Below are 17745 nucleotides of genomic sequence, written 5' to 3'. Positions count from 1 at the left end.
TTAAACATACAATAAATTCCTACACTCCTCTATTCCGGACATTTCTGTGGTCCGGGACTATTATTATAGCCAAAAAAAAGCAAAAAAAGCAATTTCCCATGACTGACTCAACTGCCTCGCGTTCTCAATCTCTCTCTGTGTGTGTGTCTGTTCCTGTCACAGAGAAGCTTAGCAGTATCATCCCCACTTCCTATCTCTCTCCCTTCGTACTATTAGCGTGCGTAAACTAATTTTGATTACAATAAATTAATGCATAGATAGAAGCAGAGTACCAGTTATCTTAGTGTCAAGAAAAGTATGCAAAGACACAAACGTTTCGACTGCCATCAGAGGACAGAATCAGAAAGTGCTATTTTATATTTTCAAAATCCAGAGGGTACTTAGCTTTTTGGCTGATAGTCACCAGTCACCAGTCGTTTGCGACTCAGTCAGGACAAACAGATGTACAGATAGTACAAAATTAAGTAAATGTCGACGAAAAACTATCCAAAGAACGACTTGATGAGCAGAATTAATGATCTGCAAACTGTTACTCGTCAATTTATTTCAAACGGTGCAGTGGATCCATCTTTCTTACCCTTCCAGTCCATACCCTTCAGTCAAATTCTCATACTCTAACAATCATCCTATAACACTTACTAAGCCCTGATAACAACCATCCTATGACAGATTTCCAAATGAGATTTGAGAACCGACTTGTCCAGCAATTTGTCAGGCTTGTCGACTTAAACAGCATGAAAGCAACTCAATTCTCGCACATTTTATTTGCAAAAAAAATACAACAGTTGAGATGTGTGCAAAATTAAATCCGACAAATTTCCGGTTCAGCATATATGTACATACATACACGTACGTATGTATATTTTGAACACTGTTTTCTGAATGAGTTGTTAAAGACAATTAAATAAAATAGTATGGCGAAAAATTTGTCAAAGCTATTGGCTATGGAACTGCAGAAACTCCAGCTCAATGTTGAAGTCGGGAATGCGATTGGTAGTCCGTAGATTCAGCTCATAGCCAATTTAATACTTGAGGGAGATGCTCCCACCATTATCTAATCGGTTCATCCTTTTGATTAGAGGCTTGAGGTCTCCAGAGAGGTCATGATACTATGTATGTATATCATACTATATATGTTCAAAAATTAAAATTGCTGGATTCAAATTTTTTGGAGCAACTACATAGGAATTTTATTGGGAATGGGAAAGCCGTTTTTGAGATTTAGGTCGAAACTTCAGCAGGAGAGTAACACTCCTACTAAAGGTATGTATTTTTCAACGAGTATCTTCAGTTTTCAGGTAATGTAATCTTTTCAAAATGTGCTTGGATTAGGTTGGATAATATTTGTATAGCTTCGTTTTCAATATCCCTTAGGATTAATTTATTCGATTTAAGATACTTAAGATACTAGGGGCTGCGCAACAAACTAAGATCTACTGTACATTCGGGAAGAGGATCTGGACTCACTCCCAATATTAAGCTTCTACCTTCAGCTCGCACACTTTGCCGAGGGGCGAGGTCTGGGGACTGCAACCAGAGTTGGTGGAAATATTGAATGTGGGACTCTCGGAGCCACCCTTCTTCTGCTTCACACGACGATTCTGGAACCAAATCTTAACCTGCTTCTCGGAGAGCCGCAGCCGATTGGCGATCTCGATGCGACGCAGCCGGGACAGATAGGCATTGTGAGAGAACTCCCTTTCCAGCTCCAATAGCTGCGTGCTGGTGAAGGCGGTGCGAATCCGTTTGCTCGAATCGGCATAGTCGCTGATGAGTGGGGTGATGTCCGATGGCACGGCCGATGACTTCAGTGGGGAACTGTTGGGGGAACAGGAGGACTCGTGCCTAAAGCGCTTCCCCTGTGGCTGATCATCAAAGTTGTTGGTGTAATCCACGGAAGCCGACGAGGACGCCGAGGGTGATGTGCAAAAGCTGCCTGGTTCGGGGAGGGGCAGAGGGCAGGCCGCTCCTGGAGCTGCTGCATATAACGAGTGAAGAGGCATCTGCTGCGAGCCGCTGCTTGGATTGGCCGAGAGCGGCGGCGATGGGTAGCAGCTCTCGTACTGACTGAACCCGCTTGACTTCCTCTTGGTGGCGAAGAGCTGGGCATACGGATGATAGAGCGAGCCGGACACGGTTCCGGCATGGGCATGGGGATGTTGCTGGAGTGCAGCTGCTGCTGCCATGGCTGCCTGCTGTTGTTGTTGCTGCTGCTGGATGCCCAGGGAGAAGAGGTAGCTGCTCACATAGCTGGCCGGATATGGCAGAATGGGGATGGTGGGCAACATGGCGGCTGCGGCCACCGCGGAGGCCGTTGCACTGGCTCCTTGACTAGCAGAGCTGGAAGGTTCCTTTTGCTTGCTTAAGGGCGGCATATCGCTGAGCAGGGAATCCATCAGGAAAGAGCGCGACATTTTCTTTATTGAGCTTGGCCTAGACTGAGGTAGTGAACACGATCGCTGACTGAACGAGACTGTCTGGCTGCTGGACCGCTATCCGTATCTTATATAGGTAGCGACCCTGTCTTGGGGGTTGTTTTCCACACTCGCTCACACTCACCCCTGATGGCCCATTCGAGGGTGGTTTGTGTGTTTCTTCAGCCATTAAGTCACCATTTAGCGGCAACTGTTGCCATTTACGCTCCGCCATTGGCTCAGATCATTCCCAATGGAAGGCATAGTTCTGGCGGGGACCTGGCTGGACCTGAATCGAATGAGTGCGTGGCACAATGCGTACCTTACCCCTGGGAGTGTGCGTTCCAGTTTGCCGTAAATCTGGCTGGAACGAATCTTCCTCAGCATTTTCGTATTATGACTCGAGTTTAATTGAAAGTTGAGACTGCTTAAGAGCTTTCTAAACGGCACTGAATTGGTTCAGGCGAAGATAGATCAAATTACGCTTAGTCGCAAAGTACGTAGAATCCAAATAATATTAAATTTTTAGTATCTCTGGCGTAGGTTTTATTTCCTGCATTTCATGGGAGGTGCTCTCACTTTAGATGAATTGGAAAATAGTTTCCGCTTTGTACATTGAACATTTTACCATTTATTTATTATTTCTGTTGATATGAGAACTTTTCAGAGCAGCGTCCAAGTTTCAACTCTTTCATAATACTTAATTTAGAGCAGGGTTCCAGGGTTTCTTTCTTGGCTTTTTAAACGCGTTTACTTCTGCTAGGGCTACCCAGCTGCCCTTTTCATCTTTAATTTGATATCTTTTATATTTGCGATAAAAAGTTCAGTCCTATCCTAATTAACACACAACTATTCTAATATTATTCCACATACAATTTTATGTTATATTTTAAGTATGTTGATTTCGATGTTATTTACGCGAAAATATCTGTCCACAATGAAATAATTTTATAGGTAAAATGTAGAATATAAAAACCCTATGAATGGCTTTTTTTTGCTGACCAGAGAAAGTTCTGTTCTATCAGGATACGATTTATACCACATGTACATACAAATAGTATGTATTACCAATCGATTAGTTTTGAATCCATGAAGAAAGACAAACCCTCGACCGTTTAATGCCAATTTCATGGCAACTTATGACCCAAGTGGCTACCACTGTCGAGTGCTATAGCATAACTCTGCTGCCACTGCTCTCAGTCCCCTCCTGCTCCTAACGCATTGTCAACCAACCCATCCCATATCTCCTTTGAGTCCTCGCCTTGGCGTAATTTTATTGATTCATTCTTCTGCTTGTGCAAGGTCGAACAATGCCAGGATCATGCATCAACCAGGTCCATTCAGTTCTGTTTCATTCATTGATGGTTCTGCAGCAAATCCGAGACTCGACGCACGTCGAGCCTTTGTCTGTGTAGCAGTGTGTTTGGGCCAGGTCAGACTGTGTACCAGACAGAGCGACGCCGCTGCCGACGGCATTTGAACTATAGAAGAATTCGAGTTGTTTTTGGGTTACATTACATAGAATTATGGCGGCAGTTTTATCATTTGTTAACTGACTTTAAGGATTTACCTATAATTGTCCTTTTCATTGCATTGTCTTGAAGGTGCTACATTGTCGTTGGCCTGGCAGCAGTTGATCGTATGTTAAGTGGCTATAAAACCGATCACAATTACTGACGTTAATTGTTGTCCAGCTTCTATGGACCCGGATCGAGATCCCGATGCCGATCCCTCCACGTAGGCGATCCGAATTTTCGCCTACTTTTTAACAGTTGTTGGCTTCTGCTTAATTGGCGGGCCGTGCAAAGAAGGGCCAGGATCAGCATCGGGCCTTATATCAGGAGCAGCAGCTGCTGTTGTGTTCATATTTTTGCAGAAAATCCTTAGACTGGACGCCTTTCTATTTTTTGTTTTTTGGCGTTGCGTTGGTCTCGTGCGCAGAAAAAGAACAAGGAGGCAGTAGTTTCTAACCGCCTTTTAACAATTGTTTGGGCCCTTGAGATTTTCTTTATTGACCACTTCCGTTTGTTGTCCATTTCACGCTTGATTGGGTCAGAAATTCTTTGTTCTTAAAATTAGATCGTGCTATAGCACGATTTCTGGATACACATACAAATTTTGTACGTATGTATGTATGTATGATCTATCAGATTATATCAATATATGTACATATGTAAAAGTTTGTGATCTACGCATATGTAGGATTTTCTTAATAATCGTATCTAAAAACTCGTATCAGAATCACTGGATTGAGGGAGAAATTTCATTTAAATTGTGAACAAAACTCGACTAAACGCTGAACAAATGAAAGCATAGCAAAATGTTTATCCCCCGAGGAAGAGGAATACTTTCAACCGGATTTCTCCATCAGAAGGGTGGTGTGTGGTGTGTCAGGGAGGCAGCGAAAACCACCACCGAGCCGGGTTGAAATGGCTAGAGATTGGGTTAATCATTTATTGACATTAATTGGTTGTGACATTTGCATTTTGACTGATTGTTGTAGTTGCCATTGTTGCTACTTATAGTGTGCAGTCGGGGGTTTGTTTATCCAAGCATTTTGTTGATATAACAAATATGACTTCATTATATTATAGCTCAAGTAGTTCCACATACATACTCGTATGCATGCAGTACATATTTAAATATGCGCGTACAAATACGAGCAAGAGTACATTCATATTTATCCATGAATAATGTACGAATGAGCTTTGAGGTTGTTTCTGGTTTGGAGTTTGCGTGTTGCTGAATAAATAGACCCCAGGGCCTGTTTTTTTTATGTTTCTATGTTCTGTTCTATCGGCATAGAATATATTGGTGCATAGAAAAACTATATCAAAGTACTTTACCGCAAAATGTTCAAAAAACGTAAACCAAAAACAAAAGAAACTTTTTGTTTCTTGTATTTTTTTGTAGAGTTTTATGTTCATGAATGAAAAGTCAGTGTTGCAGGACAAAGGACAAGGTATATCTAACAAAGGACCCACCAACGATCCGCACTTGCAGTGATATGCAGTTTCGTTGGTTTGTCCTCCGACGGAGAAACTCAGGTACTCCTCTTTCTGAGAGAGGAAAACATCCATGTAGTACGTACACACATACCGGCAAATGGATGTTTATAGGTTTCTTTCTTACAAATGGTCAAGGCCGCGCTGGACCCAGGTACAATGCTATTAATCAGGACACTCGAAGAGTTTTGTTTGTTGTGGTCAATATTGTGGCTAAGTTGAGGGGCCTGCTAGGGTGTGGATGTGGACCATAAACTGACGAGGGAGGGGAAGAGTCTAATGAGTGGAATATCAGAAACCACTCCTGCAAATCCAAAAAGAGAGAAACACTTAAACACTTAACGTCTAATCAAATTATACATATAATAAACAACAAACAAAACCAGAAACGCTTCGCACCCTTATGGCCGCCACTTACCCTAACCCCGTTGTCAACGACCAAACAGCCAGTTAATAAAAACAGAATTTACAATCATAAAACGCTTCAGTGACCCTCTCTCTCCTCGCCAGCACGCGTTGGGCTAGGTCTATGCCCACAAATTCAACCCCCAGCTGCATAATTATTCATAATGAAACCGATTTTGCTACGGCTTCAATGACTTGGATTGGCTGTTCGTTCAGTTATAACAGCTCGCAGCAGCATCATATGTAGATACATTTGTATCTTTTGTGGTTGTTTTGTTTTCTACGTATGTAATATACTTTCTACACACTGTTAAATTGTTAGTTCCAAAATTACACGCAGTGCTGTAAGGTCGACCTTGGAAAATGTATGTATGTATAGAAATGTATATGTATTAAGAAACGAAAAGACCACCCTTCTGATGGAGAAATCCGGTTGGAAGTATTCCTCTTCCTCGGGGGATAAACATTTTGCTATGCTTTCATTTGTTACAGTATACTGTAAGCATGTGAGTGTAAATTCGTGATATCTGTGACCACAGATAGAATTTTAAAAAATTCAAGATTACTATTTTTTGACAAAATGCTGGAATTTTTCAAAATGGATTCTAAGATCTATGCATTCATCCATATTTAAAAATCTAATCACACCTTTTCAATGCGGGAAATCACAACCTGAATAATACCTGCTTTCGGCTCCCGACATTAAAGCGTGTTCAAGCTCGATACTGCGCCCAAAACAAAATCGACATGAAATCATCGATCATCGTGTGTTTTTCAGAGATGCTTGCATAATCTGTAAAAGCCTCACAACTGACCTATCTGCTGTCCCGAGACAGACATATCATAATACATATTGTTAAACATTCTGCTTACCTTCATCTGCAGCTTCCGCATGATGCGCGTCTCTTCCCAACGATCCAGCTCCTCCCATTCCTTGCCGCGCCTCCGCAGCAAGTAATAGCGGTACATAACGATGGTTACGGCCAAGAGAAGAGCAAGGCCGGTACCGGCGGCAGCGCCTAGGACCGCAGAACTTACCATAACCATTTTGATGGTGTTTCCTTGTCACTGGAATTAGTTGAGATATAAATAAAAAAAATGCGATTTTAATTGTGAGCGGTAAAAACCTTCTGTGCATAAATTTCTTGTATACATTTTTCCAACCAATAAAAGTGCATTCAAATGGTAAAGTACCAAGTTTAGGGTTTTATTAGGATAAATTTTATTGAGTCCCAGCAAATATCTTTTTAAATGGCAAATCGAAAAGTTTTCCTTTTTGTCGGGTTTTCTTTGCGCTGCCTGCATCTGTAGTTCTCCAAGATGTCCACACTCCCACATGAGGCTGACTGAGAGGCGATGGTGACCCCGATGCACAACAGTAGGGTCACCAGAGTCAGCATAGCAATGGCGAGACGCATTTTTTATAGTCCAACGAAAACTACTCCGAGCGAGCTAAGGAACACTAATATGACCAAAAACAGAAAAAAACAGCTAAAAGCCGAAACCGCAGTCACTTAGTTCTGTTTTTACCATTGTTATTGTTATTGGCCACAGCTGTGTCAACTTAACTTTGGGAATTTCCCAACACGACCGAGTCTCTAATTCTGTTGCAAACACATCGTTATCATTTATTTTTTATTGATTGTGTATGTTAAAAGTCTAGGTTCACATGATTCACAAATCCATTTTTAAGGATGGCGAAGCGGGGATATGGCTTGAAGTCGGGTTCGTGTTCTGGGTATTTAAGAAAATTATAAGGTTCTTCGTCGATGGGCTTATCGACAGTTGCATCATCACTTTCATCGTCCTCCACTTCTATATAGTAAACTTTCCCTTCACCACCAGCTTCTTCGTCGCCACTTGCTTCTATGTCCTCATCTCGAGCATCCTCAGCAGTAGGTTCGATCGATACATAAGTTTCTTCTTCCTGAGGATTTGTTGTTCACATTATTAATTCCGAAACACTTAATGGTTTGATCACCTCCTGAACCTTTGTTTTTTTATCATCAGCCTCCTCCAAGGGTTTCGAAGAGATCAAGGCAATCCCCAAGCATCCGATTAACGTTAGAAAATACCACACACGCATTTCATTCGCGTTCTAGTGAAAACTGTTTCGGTTTAATGCAGAAACATGTGTTTTTAAACAAATTTTACTTTCAAAATTGGGGTTTTCTTTATTCAGAGAACTTCAAACATACGTTATGGACTGGACTGATCGGATAACATATTTTAAGCAATGGCGAGGAAGCGAGGCTTGGCGTGGATTAGAACTGGCCCATGACCTCCGAGTCTGGGCCAAAATGGAGGACTTTCATTCTTGGGCGCCGGAATTGCCTCTTCCTCTCCTGTCTCTTCATTGTTGTCTTGCGTTTCCCCATCTTCACTACTCTCCTCGTCATCGGTGGGCTCTTCAGCGTCGTCAGTAACAGCAATTTCCTCATTCTCAGCTGGACGGGCAGTCACAAAGCTTACAGCCAGGAAGGCCAACAGAGCTAAAACCATCAGAGCACGCATTTTGGACTTTGAAATAAGAATTTGTTGAAAACTGCTTCCAATTTCACTAGACCCGCGCTTTTTATAAGAAAAATATCGCTAATTTTGCCAGAATGGGGCGGGGAATATTACCAAAATCGGGTTTTACGCAATGTTTTATTTGAACAATTGTTAAACTGGAAAGTTTTACAAATGACTTTTTGAATGACGTGTTGTTTATTGTCTGTAGAGAGGATTAGGTTTCCAAGAATTTCTCGGTGGGATGTGGAGGAATTATAACTGGTCCGATGCCGCCCCATCTAGGCCATCGCCACGGCAAAATGTCCAACTGATTCTCTTGACCACCACTGCTATCACCACCATCGTCGTCCGCAGCGGGATGTGCTGTCACATATACCATAGCCAGAAGAGCCACCAAGCCGATAAATATCACAGACCGCATTTTTTCCTTGAACTGTCAGATAGAATGCTTCCGAATGCCACGGCAACTGCCCTTTTATAAGTAGTCACATTTGCTTACTGAGCACATTCTAAACTGCAAGCTTTGCAGCTTATTCCATATTGTCGTATATATTCATAAACGAGAGGGAAAGTTGTGAGTCGCTGCAGTTGCCGCGACTCTACACTCAGTCAGTATAAATGCGATTTAAAATTTAGGTCGAATTTAAAAATATTTTATCTGTTTCCAATTTTTTTGCTATATCTCTCATCTACATCTACACCAACACGCCATTCTCTAGGTTGTTCTCTTCTGTCAGAGGACTTCTAACAGTGTGAAATTTGAAAACGGAGTTTAGTCCATATTCTTACACAAATTTAAGCCTTTAGTACTGACATAATATTCATAAATAAGACAGATAGACTCTACGTAGACTGACTTGCCTATTTATGCTACTTATTTTTTGGTCGGAGCTGTCGTTTTTGTGCGTCCAAATTTCTGGCCAATTTTAGGATGCCCTTCAAGGGTTCACAAATAACTGGTAATCGAAATAAAAAATTAATTCTTCCCATTTAACCAGAATTTTATTTGTTTATTTTGAACAACAAAAACCTTATCTTGGCTTATTGTCGTGTCCATAGTGTATGTGTTTGTGTGTATGTGTGTGTGAGACTGTAGGTTTGTCTGCATCTGTGTAAACAGTTGTTCAAACTGTTAATGAATTATACATGTAGAAAGTTAAACAATTACATAATGTAGCGGTGTATTGTCTGTGTAGTTAGACTTGATCTGTTTCGTTTTGACTGACATCATCAACATCTTTTTCATCGTCTTGGTCAGCTGAATCATCCTGATCTTCCTGCTCTCGGGACTCCTCTTCTTCCTCATTTTGGGTATCATCCGCATCCGCATCGGCTTCGTCCAACTTCTCTGCATTCTGTTCTTCCTTGATGTCATCAATATCAATTGGCTGGGCCGAAACTGTGGCCAGCAGCACAAGTCCGAAGAGGGCAAGCAGCAAAATGGTACGCATGGTATGGTTTTCGTTAGTCTTTAACTAATTTTAAGTCCTCTATTGAATTGCCTTTTATAGCGAATCGCAAAATTTTCAAGAGCGTAGACTGGGACGTGAGTGGCGATGTTTGAACTGGAGCAGCTGTTGCCTTGGGTTGCAGCCAAAAAATTCAACAAATTATGTGTAAATATTTAGCTGCTAGAAATATAGCTCATTTCTAGATCAGATAATTACAGTGAAACTCTGTTAAATAGGATCATTTTGAAAGGCCAATTTACGATCCAATCGATGCTACATTTCCTCGATTTTTCCCCAAGAAACCAAACCAACTTTTTCTGAAAGATCTGGGGCTTAGAAATTGTTTCACGATATTTTTTGATTTCTATGGCACAACTTTTTTTTTAAGAATTAAAAAAAACTGGTATTTTTTCTGTAAGCTTTTTTCAGAGGTAGCGCCTCTTTTTGGGGTTACAAAAAAAAGCACTTCGTCGATGTGACGAATTTTTAATGTCTTTAATAGGTATTTGTTCATTATGAGCTTAAAAAATTTTCTTGACTGTGAAATAACATTTTCTCTCATTGAAATAAATCTTCTAAGAATACTTATTTATCCCAAGGTTATTCCAAAAATATTAAGCATACGACGAACAAAAATTCAAAATATTTCCAAATTCGATTAATAATATTCAGATAAAGAAGATTTTCGTTTTTGTAATTAAAAACATCAATAAAGCAACAATTGACAAACCAATTTCAAGTTTTGTGAACAAAATTGGACAAAATTGTGGCTTACACAGGATATTCAACGATAATTCAAAGTTAAAATTGTATGTTATTTTTATAAAAAAATCGATATCAGCATTTGGACTGATACTCTGTTTTATATTGCACTCATAATTTACTCCTGTACACAATTACTCATTTGGTTTTCACTCTCAAGTAAATTTTTAACCGAACCACTCGTTTCTCTCCGTGGGCCACGCATTGTATTTCATATGCACAACATATAGAACGGTAAGCCAAACTTCCAACAATTTTTAAGATGATTTATATATTTGTTTATAAAAATAGTTCGAATATTTTTAAAATTTTTATTTCAAAGTGGGTTTTAAGCTGCTTATAAAACACGATCTCTCACAACCAACATTTTTGGTCATATTTTTGTTTAAGAAATCAAGAATAATATGTATGAGCAAATTGTCTCTTTATTTTTAATTTTTAATATTAGAAAAACTACAAGAGCAGGTATATAAAAAGTTTGTTTCATATGAAAAATGTTTGACTTTGTCTGTTCAACGAATGTTCCCTTTTGAACGTGAAAATTCATGTTTCCCGTCTAAGGTTAAAAAGAAGAATGCCACATTTTACAGGTTTTTATTTTTATATTCTCTTCAAATTGTCGATGCCATAACATATCGAGATTTGAGGAAGTGGGAGTAGAAAAATATGTTTGATACAGGAGAATGAACACAAAATGCAGTCAAGACAAATGAACAGACGGACATGTCTACATATACTCCGATATTGATGCTGATCAATACATTTCCTCAAGGAGGTCGGCTTTTCACTGGCTTTTAATAAACTCCAAAGTTATGTAGACGAACTTAGGTAGAACTCTGTGTATCCAGCGTAAATACTTTTCACTGCATATGAATCATAAATATGGTTATTACATTAGGCTTGGTTCCATTGCTCGAATTTGGGTTGTATTTGTACAATTGATCTCACTAATGGGCTATGTGCCTTTGGGGGGTAAAAACAACTACATTTTTCGGCCTAAGCTCAACATATGCCAGACACCGTAGAACCTTGATGACTGTTTGCGTACTGTAATCATTTACCCAATCAATCGGACTACTTTTAACATTCATTAAAGGTATAAAACCCAAGCTAAACGACTTAGGAATTACAGTTTCTGTTGCACTCAGCCAATCGATCTTCAGAAATCATGCGCTCCCTAGCATTCGCAGTTGTAATCTTTGCCGGGATCCTGGCCTACAGCAGTGCAGCTCCTCAGATTACTCGCGGTGATCTGACCTGGCTGGAGAACATTCTAAGAGGCTTAGGATCCCAAAATTCCACCATCCGGTTCGGCAACAATACTCTGATCGTGTCGGGAGTCTCCACAGCTAGTGCCAACGTCAATCCGTCTCCAGTAGAGCCCCATCGTCCCCATTATCAAAATAATCCATGGGGTAACAACCCTGGCTACGGCTACGGTGGTTACTGGCGTATGGTTCCATCTGTGGATGGCGAAATCGTTGAAGAGCCAGAGAACAGCAACTCTTATGACTCAAATGATTTTGCCTTTGATCTGACTGAGGATGAAACTGTTGAGGACATCATCGAAGAGGACGAGTATAACGAGGATCAAACTAGCTCAGAGGCTGAGGATGAGCTCGATGGAGATGATTTTGGGCAGGAGGATATGAATGAATCTCAGGATGAAGAGGTCGATCCTGAAGAAGAGGCCGCTGACAAGGAATTAGATGATACCGAAAGCGAATTGCCCGCCGAGAAAGAAAACTAACTGCTGAGCCTGAGAATGAGAGTACATCAGCAAGCCAGACAATAGTTAATTCAATTACACCTACTCCCATTTTAGTGCAAAAAATTTTAATTTATCACTCCATATTTTTGGGATCACTGACAAATATAAATCTTATATGTATACTGTAAAGCCAAGACGTTTTTGTAAAGCATATTTATGGATGAAAATCGACCACGATTAATTTGAATGGTGTTCCATCTGGATGGTGTTCCATCTGGATGGTGTTCCTCTCTGGTACGGATGCTCGCACATCCTCAGTCATATTAAAAAGCGATTGCGAGTGCTACGCCCAAAAATTAGTTATTCTGCGAGGACAGCCAAAGGAAGAGAAAAGCCTCTGACAACTTGTGCGCAATTGTAAACAGTTAGTAGACGAAAATGAAATGCAAAGGAAAGTTAACCGCGGAAAATGTCAACAGTTTGAGGGACGACAGCAATCAGGTGCTTGTCGAACAAAGGCGATTGCCTTATAATGCGGCGCGTGTTGGTAATTTGTAATGCTGAAAATGAGATTGGTAGGTCTGACTGCTGTGGTCGGTTGGTGGGCCTAGGCTAAACGGCATCGCATCCACATGCGCTCAGCGCAATTGACGTCCCCATTTGCCTATGCCGCCCACAGCTCAATGCCAATCAATGTCACACACACTCGCCAGAGATATTCACGCACGCATTCCCCTGACAGGCGTCCGTAAGGACTTAATCATAATTTAATTCAACTTCGCCTCGTGCCAGTGAAGGAAGCAGCTGAAATTGTAGCACACAGCACGCTATAAATAAGTTGTCATTGAAGGCATTGAAGGCGCTTGGGAAATGTATGGCCAACCTGGAATAATTGCCTTTTTTTCTCCCACTATTTTGCCCAATTGTTAGTTTCTGCTCTCCAATGTCAGCCCTTGCTGAATGCACTGGATGATGAACCTCCCGCTCACTCAATTTGTAGACGAATCTAAAGAAGTACGAAAGCGAGTGTAATAGAGAATAATAAAATATAATAGAATTGCATTCATTTTGCTTAGACGCCGTTTAATTGAAATGGAATCCCACAATGGAAATTCCTAATAGAAGAAAAGGCCGGAAAAAGCAATGGAAAGCAGCCATTTCCGTCGTATACTTTGTCCCAAAGACAGTTGTTTCATTTCTACATATAAGGCAAACAGACCGACTGCCATTACATGTTCACGTCCATTACTTTTGACCCCACTTGACTATGACTTTTTTGCGGTCTGAAGCATTCGGGTTCATATCAATTTGACCGGCTGACTGTGATTGCTATCGATTTTAGCCCAGTTAATGTGTCATCCGCTCTACTGACCCCGATTGACCGTCCCTGTCCTTTTCCTAGTCTGGCTGGGTGATGGCAATTAAAATAATTCCCTCGGTGACCCCACAATTTAATGCAATTATCCAATGAGCCAATCGCAGCAGAATAACCACGGAATGAATATACTAATCAAGCCGCTTACAGCTGGAGTTCCTTAGATGTTCCCTAGCCCACAAGAAATTCGCTCTGGACAAAAGAGCGCAATTGCCATAATTCTTGTTGACAGAATCGACAGACATGTTTTGGTAGACTTGCCAGAGTCTAGTCTGGGACCCCCATGTCCGTTAATTTGCATACAACAAAACATTACAAAACTTTGTCCCGTTCCCTGGGGAGCTAGGCGACGATGCAAGAACCGTTAGGGCCCGGGCCCCCGGGCTTTAAATTAGTATTTGTTGATTTTGCGGGTTCTCCCCTCAAACAGAGGGGGGAACAGACAGAGTGTTCGCGGTCGGTCAGCGTCAGTGGCGTGGCTGAAAGGGAAATTTTGGTTTCACTTAGAAAAAATATGGGATATATCCCATCTCATAGCTTTCTTTACCCAAGTATTCTTGACTAAGCTGAATGATTTCTACTGTAGGTTAGGGATCTTTGATCCCAATATCCATGCCTGAAGTTTACTTGTTGGACCATTTCTGCGTATCCTGCGTACGTCACACACGCAGATAGATCTCCTTGGAACACTCCTCTGCGTATTCGATGTTGGCCGCTAATTTTTGTTTGCTTTCAGCCCACATTTCCCTATTGCTCTTTGGGGATAAACACGCACACAAATAAAACTTACGTCCTGTGGCTGCTCATTTGGAAACGGAAGTGCTTGCAATTGTTATGTCAATGATGATGATGAGCTGAGCTCTCATCAAGAGTCATGTGAGTGTCAAGACGTCGCCAAAAGATCACGCAGAAAAATAGATGGAGTGCAACGAATATAACGGTGCCTGAATCCTTACCTACCTAACAGTTTTTCTCAATGTGGATGTGCAAAGGAATTATTAGGGTTAACACGCTTTGAGCTACTTTATTTATTATATTCAGCTTATTAAACCCGCCATTTCGAACATAATAAACAAACAAGTACATAATAGGTATAAGTAATACAAATATTTCTGCTAGTTTTCTCATTCTCGAGTCAAATTGATGCAATTTTCCCAACGGCACAAGCTACGAGCTCGTATTTTCCTCTACATTTCCGGAAAACTTTCATCAACATTCATTTGCATAGACCAAAGCTTTCTGTGCGAAAGCGCGCATGTGGCGTGGGAATGGCATAGCAATGGGAGTGGACCGATGGCGCCAGATCCAGCTAGGCCAAAACCCTAAAAATAACCAAGCAGCAGAAAGCACGGCACCGCCACGAACCCTCCCTCCGAACCAGCCCAGCATAGATTGTCCCTCAATATGCTCAACTTATGTTTTACTCGTAAAACAAAATACACAAAAACTGGGGAGAAAATGCTCGTAAATAGTATCCTTTGCTGCTATCAGGTCTTATCAGACTGGTATTTAACGAATCAACAAGTGCTAAAAGGGTCTCTGTAAAAAATTTGCATAGATTTCCATTTAATTTTGCTGAAAATTGGACCTAAAGTGATTCGATTCACTAAAGCTTAGACGATCCATTTAAACAATGCCACTACCGTAAAGTGAACGAAAAAATGCTCCTCTACCCTCGAATTAACATTTTGATTGGATATTTCAATATTGCGCCATATGGACGATTGTTTGCTAGTCGCACTGGTTGGGTTCGGTTCGGTTTGGGTTGGTGATGGAGCTGGTGCTGGTCAGAGAGTATGCTGGCCGTTAATTTAGCACCTTAACGCCCGACTGAGCTCCGTGTTTGCACTCTACTCAATACCACAAATAGCATATTCAATACAAGCCCGATAAGATAGCAAATTGTTCGTTCTGCTTTGTGATTGTGGAACCATAAATGAAATTCTATATTGGAATTCTAAATTGATAATTACCCAAATCAGTATTTGAAAATATGATTTTCTTCTAAATTCCTGGAAATCTTTTTATGAACCATCTGACTAGCACTTCCCCCCAATCCTCATCCATAACAATTGCTTTATATAAAATTTATTTGAAATAAATTTAGCTGATCACCTGGGCAGACACTTCGGGATCAGCCAGCTCAGCATCAGTATCAGGAATAGCGGACTGCTCAGGAATGATAGCAATTTCGGGAATGGGAACGGGAACGGGAACTACGTCAGAGGCGATAGCATCATCGACGTCCACAGCGGCATTAGGATCAGATACAGGGATGCTGTTAGCCAGAGGCTTCACCAGTCTGCGCCTGGGCCAAGAAGGAGCCGAGCCGGGGTAGCCCATCCAAGAGCGAGGGCCATTCCAGTAGCGAGGACCCGAATTCCAGCGGTACCAGTTATCAGCAGGTGCACCGTAATCGGGCCAGTAGCGGGGATAGCCAGCATAGGGTATGATGCGACGCTTGCCAGCCGATGCTTTGGGAAGATAGTCTTTGGTGTCTGTTATGGGCAGAACTGCAGGAACAATACGGGGATTCTGTACAAACAGAGTAGGCTCAACTGCCAGCTGTTCCACCGCCAACTGTGGCTCTAACTCCAGAGGCTCCAACTCCAGGGGCTCCACCGCCAGTTTGATTTGAGCGGAACGTGCTGGTCGTCCCCTCACAGAGTCCTGGCCAGAAGCCGATGCCACCAAAACGGTACACAACAGGGTGACGAAAAAACGCATTTTGTCAATGAGTAACTTCTTTCAACTGGTAATTCACGGGTCCAGACTCCCGCTTTTATAGCTTTAATAGCGCTCTGCTTCCCTTGTGGCTTACAAATGGATCAGCTCAAATATTGAAGCAAATAAGTTAATTGAAGTTTTGTCTTTTCGGCAGGCCAGGCCTTGAGGATCCGTGCAAAAATGTTAGCCGCGTTTGCGTAGTTTCATTTTCATATTTGCGTAGTTGGATCGAAGGGAGAACACAGCGAAGGGGATTGGAAACAGATTTTTTTGAATGGTTGTCATTAGCGGGTATGTCTATTGTTTTTTGGTGTTCCCAACTGTTCTATTGTTTTACTTTTATTTAGGAATAGAAAATACATTTGGCATGAGTATTCCCAGGTTTGTTCGCTGAGAATTTAAAGAATAATTATATAATTGTATATGTATATATATATATTGTATATAATTATATACGAGATAATCTTGGACAATGTTTCTGCTAGAAAAACGTTTCGTCCTTAATTCAAGAGAACGGTCAAGCTCTTAAGCAACACATTAGAATTAGGATTGATTAACCATCACTAAATTTAGCCATACCCATATAAGTTCGCAGATTAAACATATTTTCGTTGTTTATGCTGACAATACCTCTCACAGCTTTTATCATCACCAATTGTTAATATCTAGATGGAAATACAATTTTACACTTTTTCTCTAATAAATCCACAGTAGATTAACTTTATTCCGGGTCTTTTTAGCCATAGTAATCCATTTCTGATGTATCCAAGGGGGCCTCGAAGTAATCAGATTCCCCTACAATTGAACTAGAGTCATTTCCAGTGGGAATGTTCATTGCGCGCAGCAATTCCTCAATATAGAAGTCCTCCGGCACACTTCTAACGGGAACCGAACCGAGGAAAACGAGCCCGAAAATTCCCAATATCAGCAGAAACTGCATTGCGAGAAAAGCAAACTAATATACAAAAGTGTCGCTGCACGCTTTTATAGAAAACTTGGAGGTGATTATGCCTGCTGAAGCTGCAGCTGTGATTTTAGAGGCTGGGAACAGCTGCTAGATCAGGCGTCAAAGTTAATAGTTAAGTTAATTAAATAGTTATGAATAAATAGGGCAAGGTGCTTTCCATGCGGATTGTTTGTGGGGAGTAGGCGAGAGTGGGAAAAGCATTTCCATATGCTGACTTGGAAGCGCAGCTCCAATTAAGCTAACAGAGTGTCGGGACACAGTGCAGACAGATGCAGACAAAGAAAAATGCGCAAAGTGTACTCGAGGAAAGCCGAGCGCTGAGGAAGAACAAGTTTTATATGAAGCAGAACCTAAGAGCACCTGTCAAAGGCGACCAAACAAATGCACCCCCAGCCAGACGCTTCCACGCCCACA

General features: G+C 41.3%; 6 protein-coding genes across 8 annotated transcripts in view; 1 reads left to right on the top strand and 5 right to left on the bottom strand.

Moving 5' to 3' along the window:
• LOC111066760 (synaptotagmin-5) overlaps window positions 1-17745 on the bottom strand; it is a 39704-nt gene that overhangs the window by 20335 nt on the left and 1624 nt on the right. For both annotated transcript variants that reach the window (XM_022355600.2, XM_022355601.2), the window contains exon 2: window positions 6698-6892. In XM_022355600.2, the coding sequence (XP_022211292.1) occupies window positions 6698-6871 (174 nt within the window). In that variant the 5' untranslated portion in view covers window positions 6872-6892. The remainder of the gene's footprint in view (window positions 1-6697; window positions 6893-17745) is intronic.
• LOC111066764 (GS homeobox 1) lies at window positions 1476-2581 on the bottom strand. The gene has a single exon (XM_022355605.2). It carries the CDS (start codon window positions 2412-2414, stop codon window positions 1476-1478), a length of 939 nt encoding a protein of 312 aa, XP_022211297.1. The 5' UTR covers window positions 2415-2581.
• Window positions 7433-8006, bottom strand: LOC111066765. 2 transcript variants are annotated; one of them, XM_022355607.2, is made up of 2 exons: window positions 7815-8006; window positions 7433-7751 (listed from the first exon to the last, which is right to left on the bottom strand). In XM_022355607.2, the coding sequence occupies exons 1-2, from the start codon at window positions 7908-7910 to the stop codon at window positions 7476-7478; spliced, it is 372 nt and encodes a 123-aa protein (XP_022211299.2). In that variant the 5' UTR covers window positions 7911-8006; the 3' UTR covers window positions 7433-7475. The 2 variants fall into 2 exon arrangements, with proteins under 2 accessions (XP_022211299.2, XP_022211298.2); XM_022355606.2 differs by having other exon boundaries at window positions 7806-7998.
• Window positions 7964-8379, bottom strand: LOC111066766. Its single transcript, XM_022355608.2, has one exon. It carries the CDS (start codon window positions 8336-8338, stop codon window positions 8054-8056), a length of 285 nt encoding a protein of 94 aa, XP_022211300.2. The 5' UTR covers window positions 8339-8379; the 3' UTR covers window positions 7964-8053.
• On the top strand, window positions 11710-12416 carry LOC111066763. Its single transcript, XM_022355603.2, has one exon. It carries the CDS (start codon window positions 11720-11722, stop codon window positions 12299-12301), a length of 582 nt encoding a protein of 193 aa, XP_022211295.2. The 5' UTR covers window positions 11710-11719; the 3' UTR covers window positions 12302-12416.
• On the bottom strand, window positions 15710-16403 carry LOC111066762. The gene has a single exon (XM_022355602.2). The coding sequence runs from the start codon at window positions 16362-16364 to the stop codon at window positions 15741-15743; it is 624 nt and encodes a 207-aa protein (XP_022211294.2). The 5' UTR covers window positions 16365-16403; the 3' UTR covers window positions 15710-15740.

This window comes from Drosophila obscura, unplaced genomic scaffold (assembly GCF_018151105.1).
Source record: "Drosophila obscura isolate BZ-5 IFL unplaced genomic scaffold, ASM1815110v1 contig_189, whole genome shotgun sequence".
Lineage (NCBI taxonomy): Eukaryota > Metazoa > Arthropoda > Insecta > Diptera > Drosophilidae > Drosophila > Drosophila obscura.
This window is presented reverse-complemented; position numbering and strand designations above follow the sequence as displayed.

What these genes read in the sequence shown, in the direction of transcription:
- LOC111066764 (XM_022355605.2), bottom strand. Translation starts at nt 2,414, where the DNA reads ATGTCGCGCTCTTTCCTGATGGATTCCCTGCTCAGCGATATGCCGCCC.
- LOC111066765 (XM_022355606.2), bottom strand. Translation starts at nt 7,910, where the DNA reads ATGCGTGTGTGGTATTTTCTAACGTTAATCGGATGCTTGGGGATTGCC. An exon ending in AAAAAACAAAGGTTCAGGAG is followed by an intron (nt 7,752 to 7,805) that starts GTGATCAAACCA and finishes ACAAATCCTCAG; the next exon opens with GAAGAAGAAACTTATGTATC.
- LOC111066766 (XM_022355608.2), bottom strand. Translation starts at nt 8,338, where the DNA reads ATGCGTGCTCTGATGGTTTTAGCTCTGTTGGCCTTCCTGGCTGTAAGC.
- LOC111066763 (XM_022355603.2), top strand. Translation starts at nt 11,720, where the DNA reads ATGCGCTCCCTAGCATTCGCAGTTGTAATCTTTGCCGGGATCCTGGCC.
- LOC111066762 (XM_022355602.2), bottom strand. Translation starts at nt 16,364, where the DNA reads ATGCGTTTTTTCGTCACCCTGTTGTGTACCGTTTTGGTGGCATCGGCT.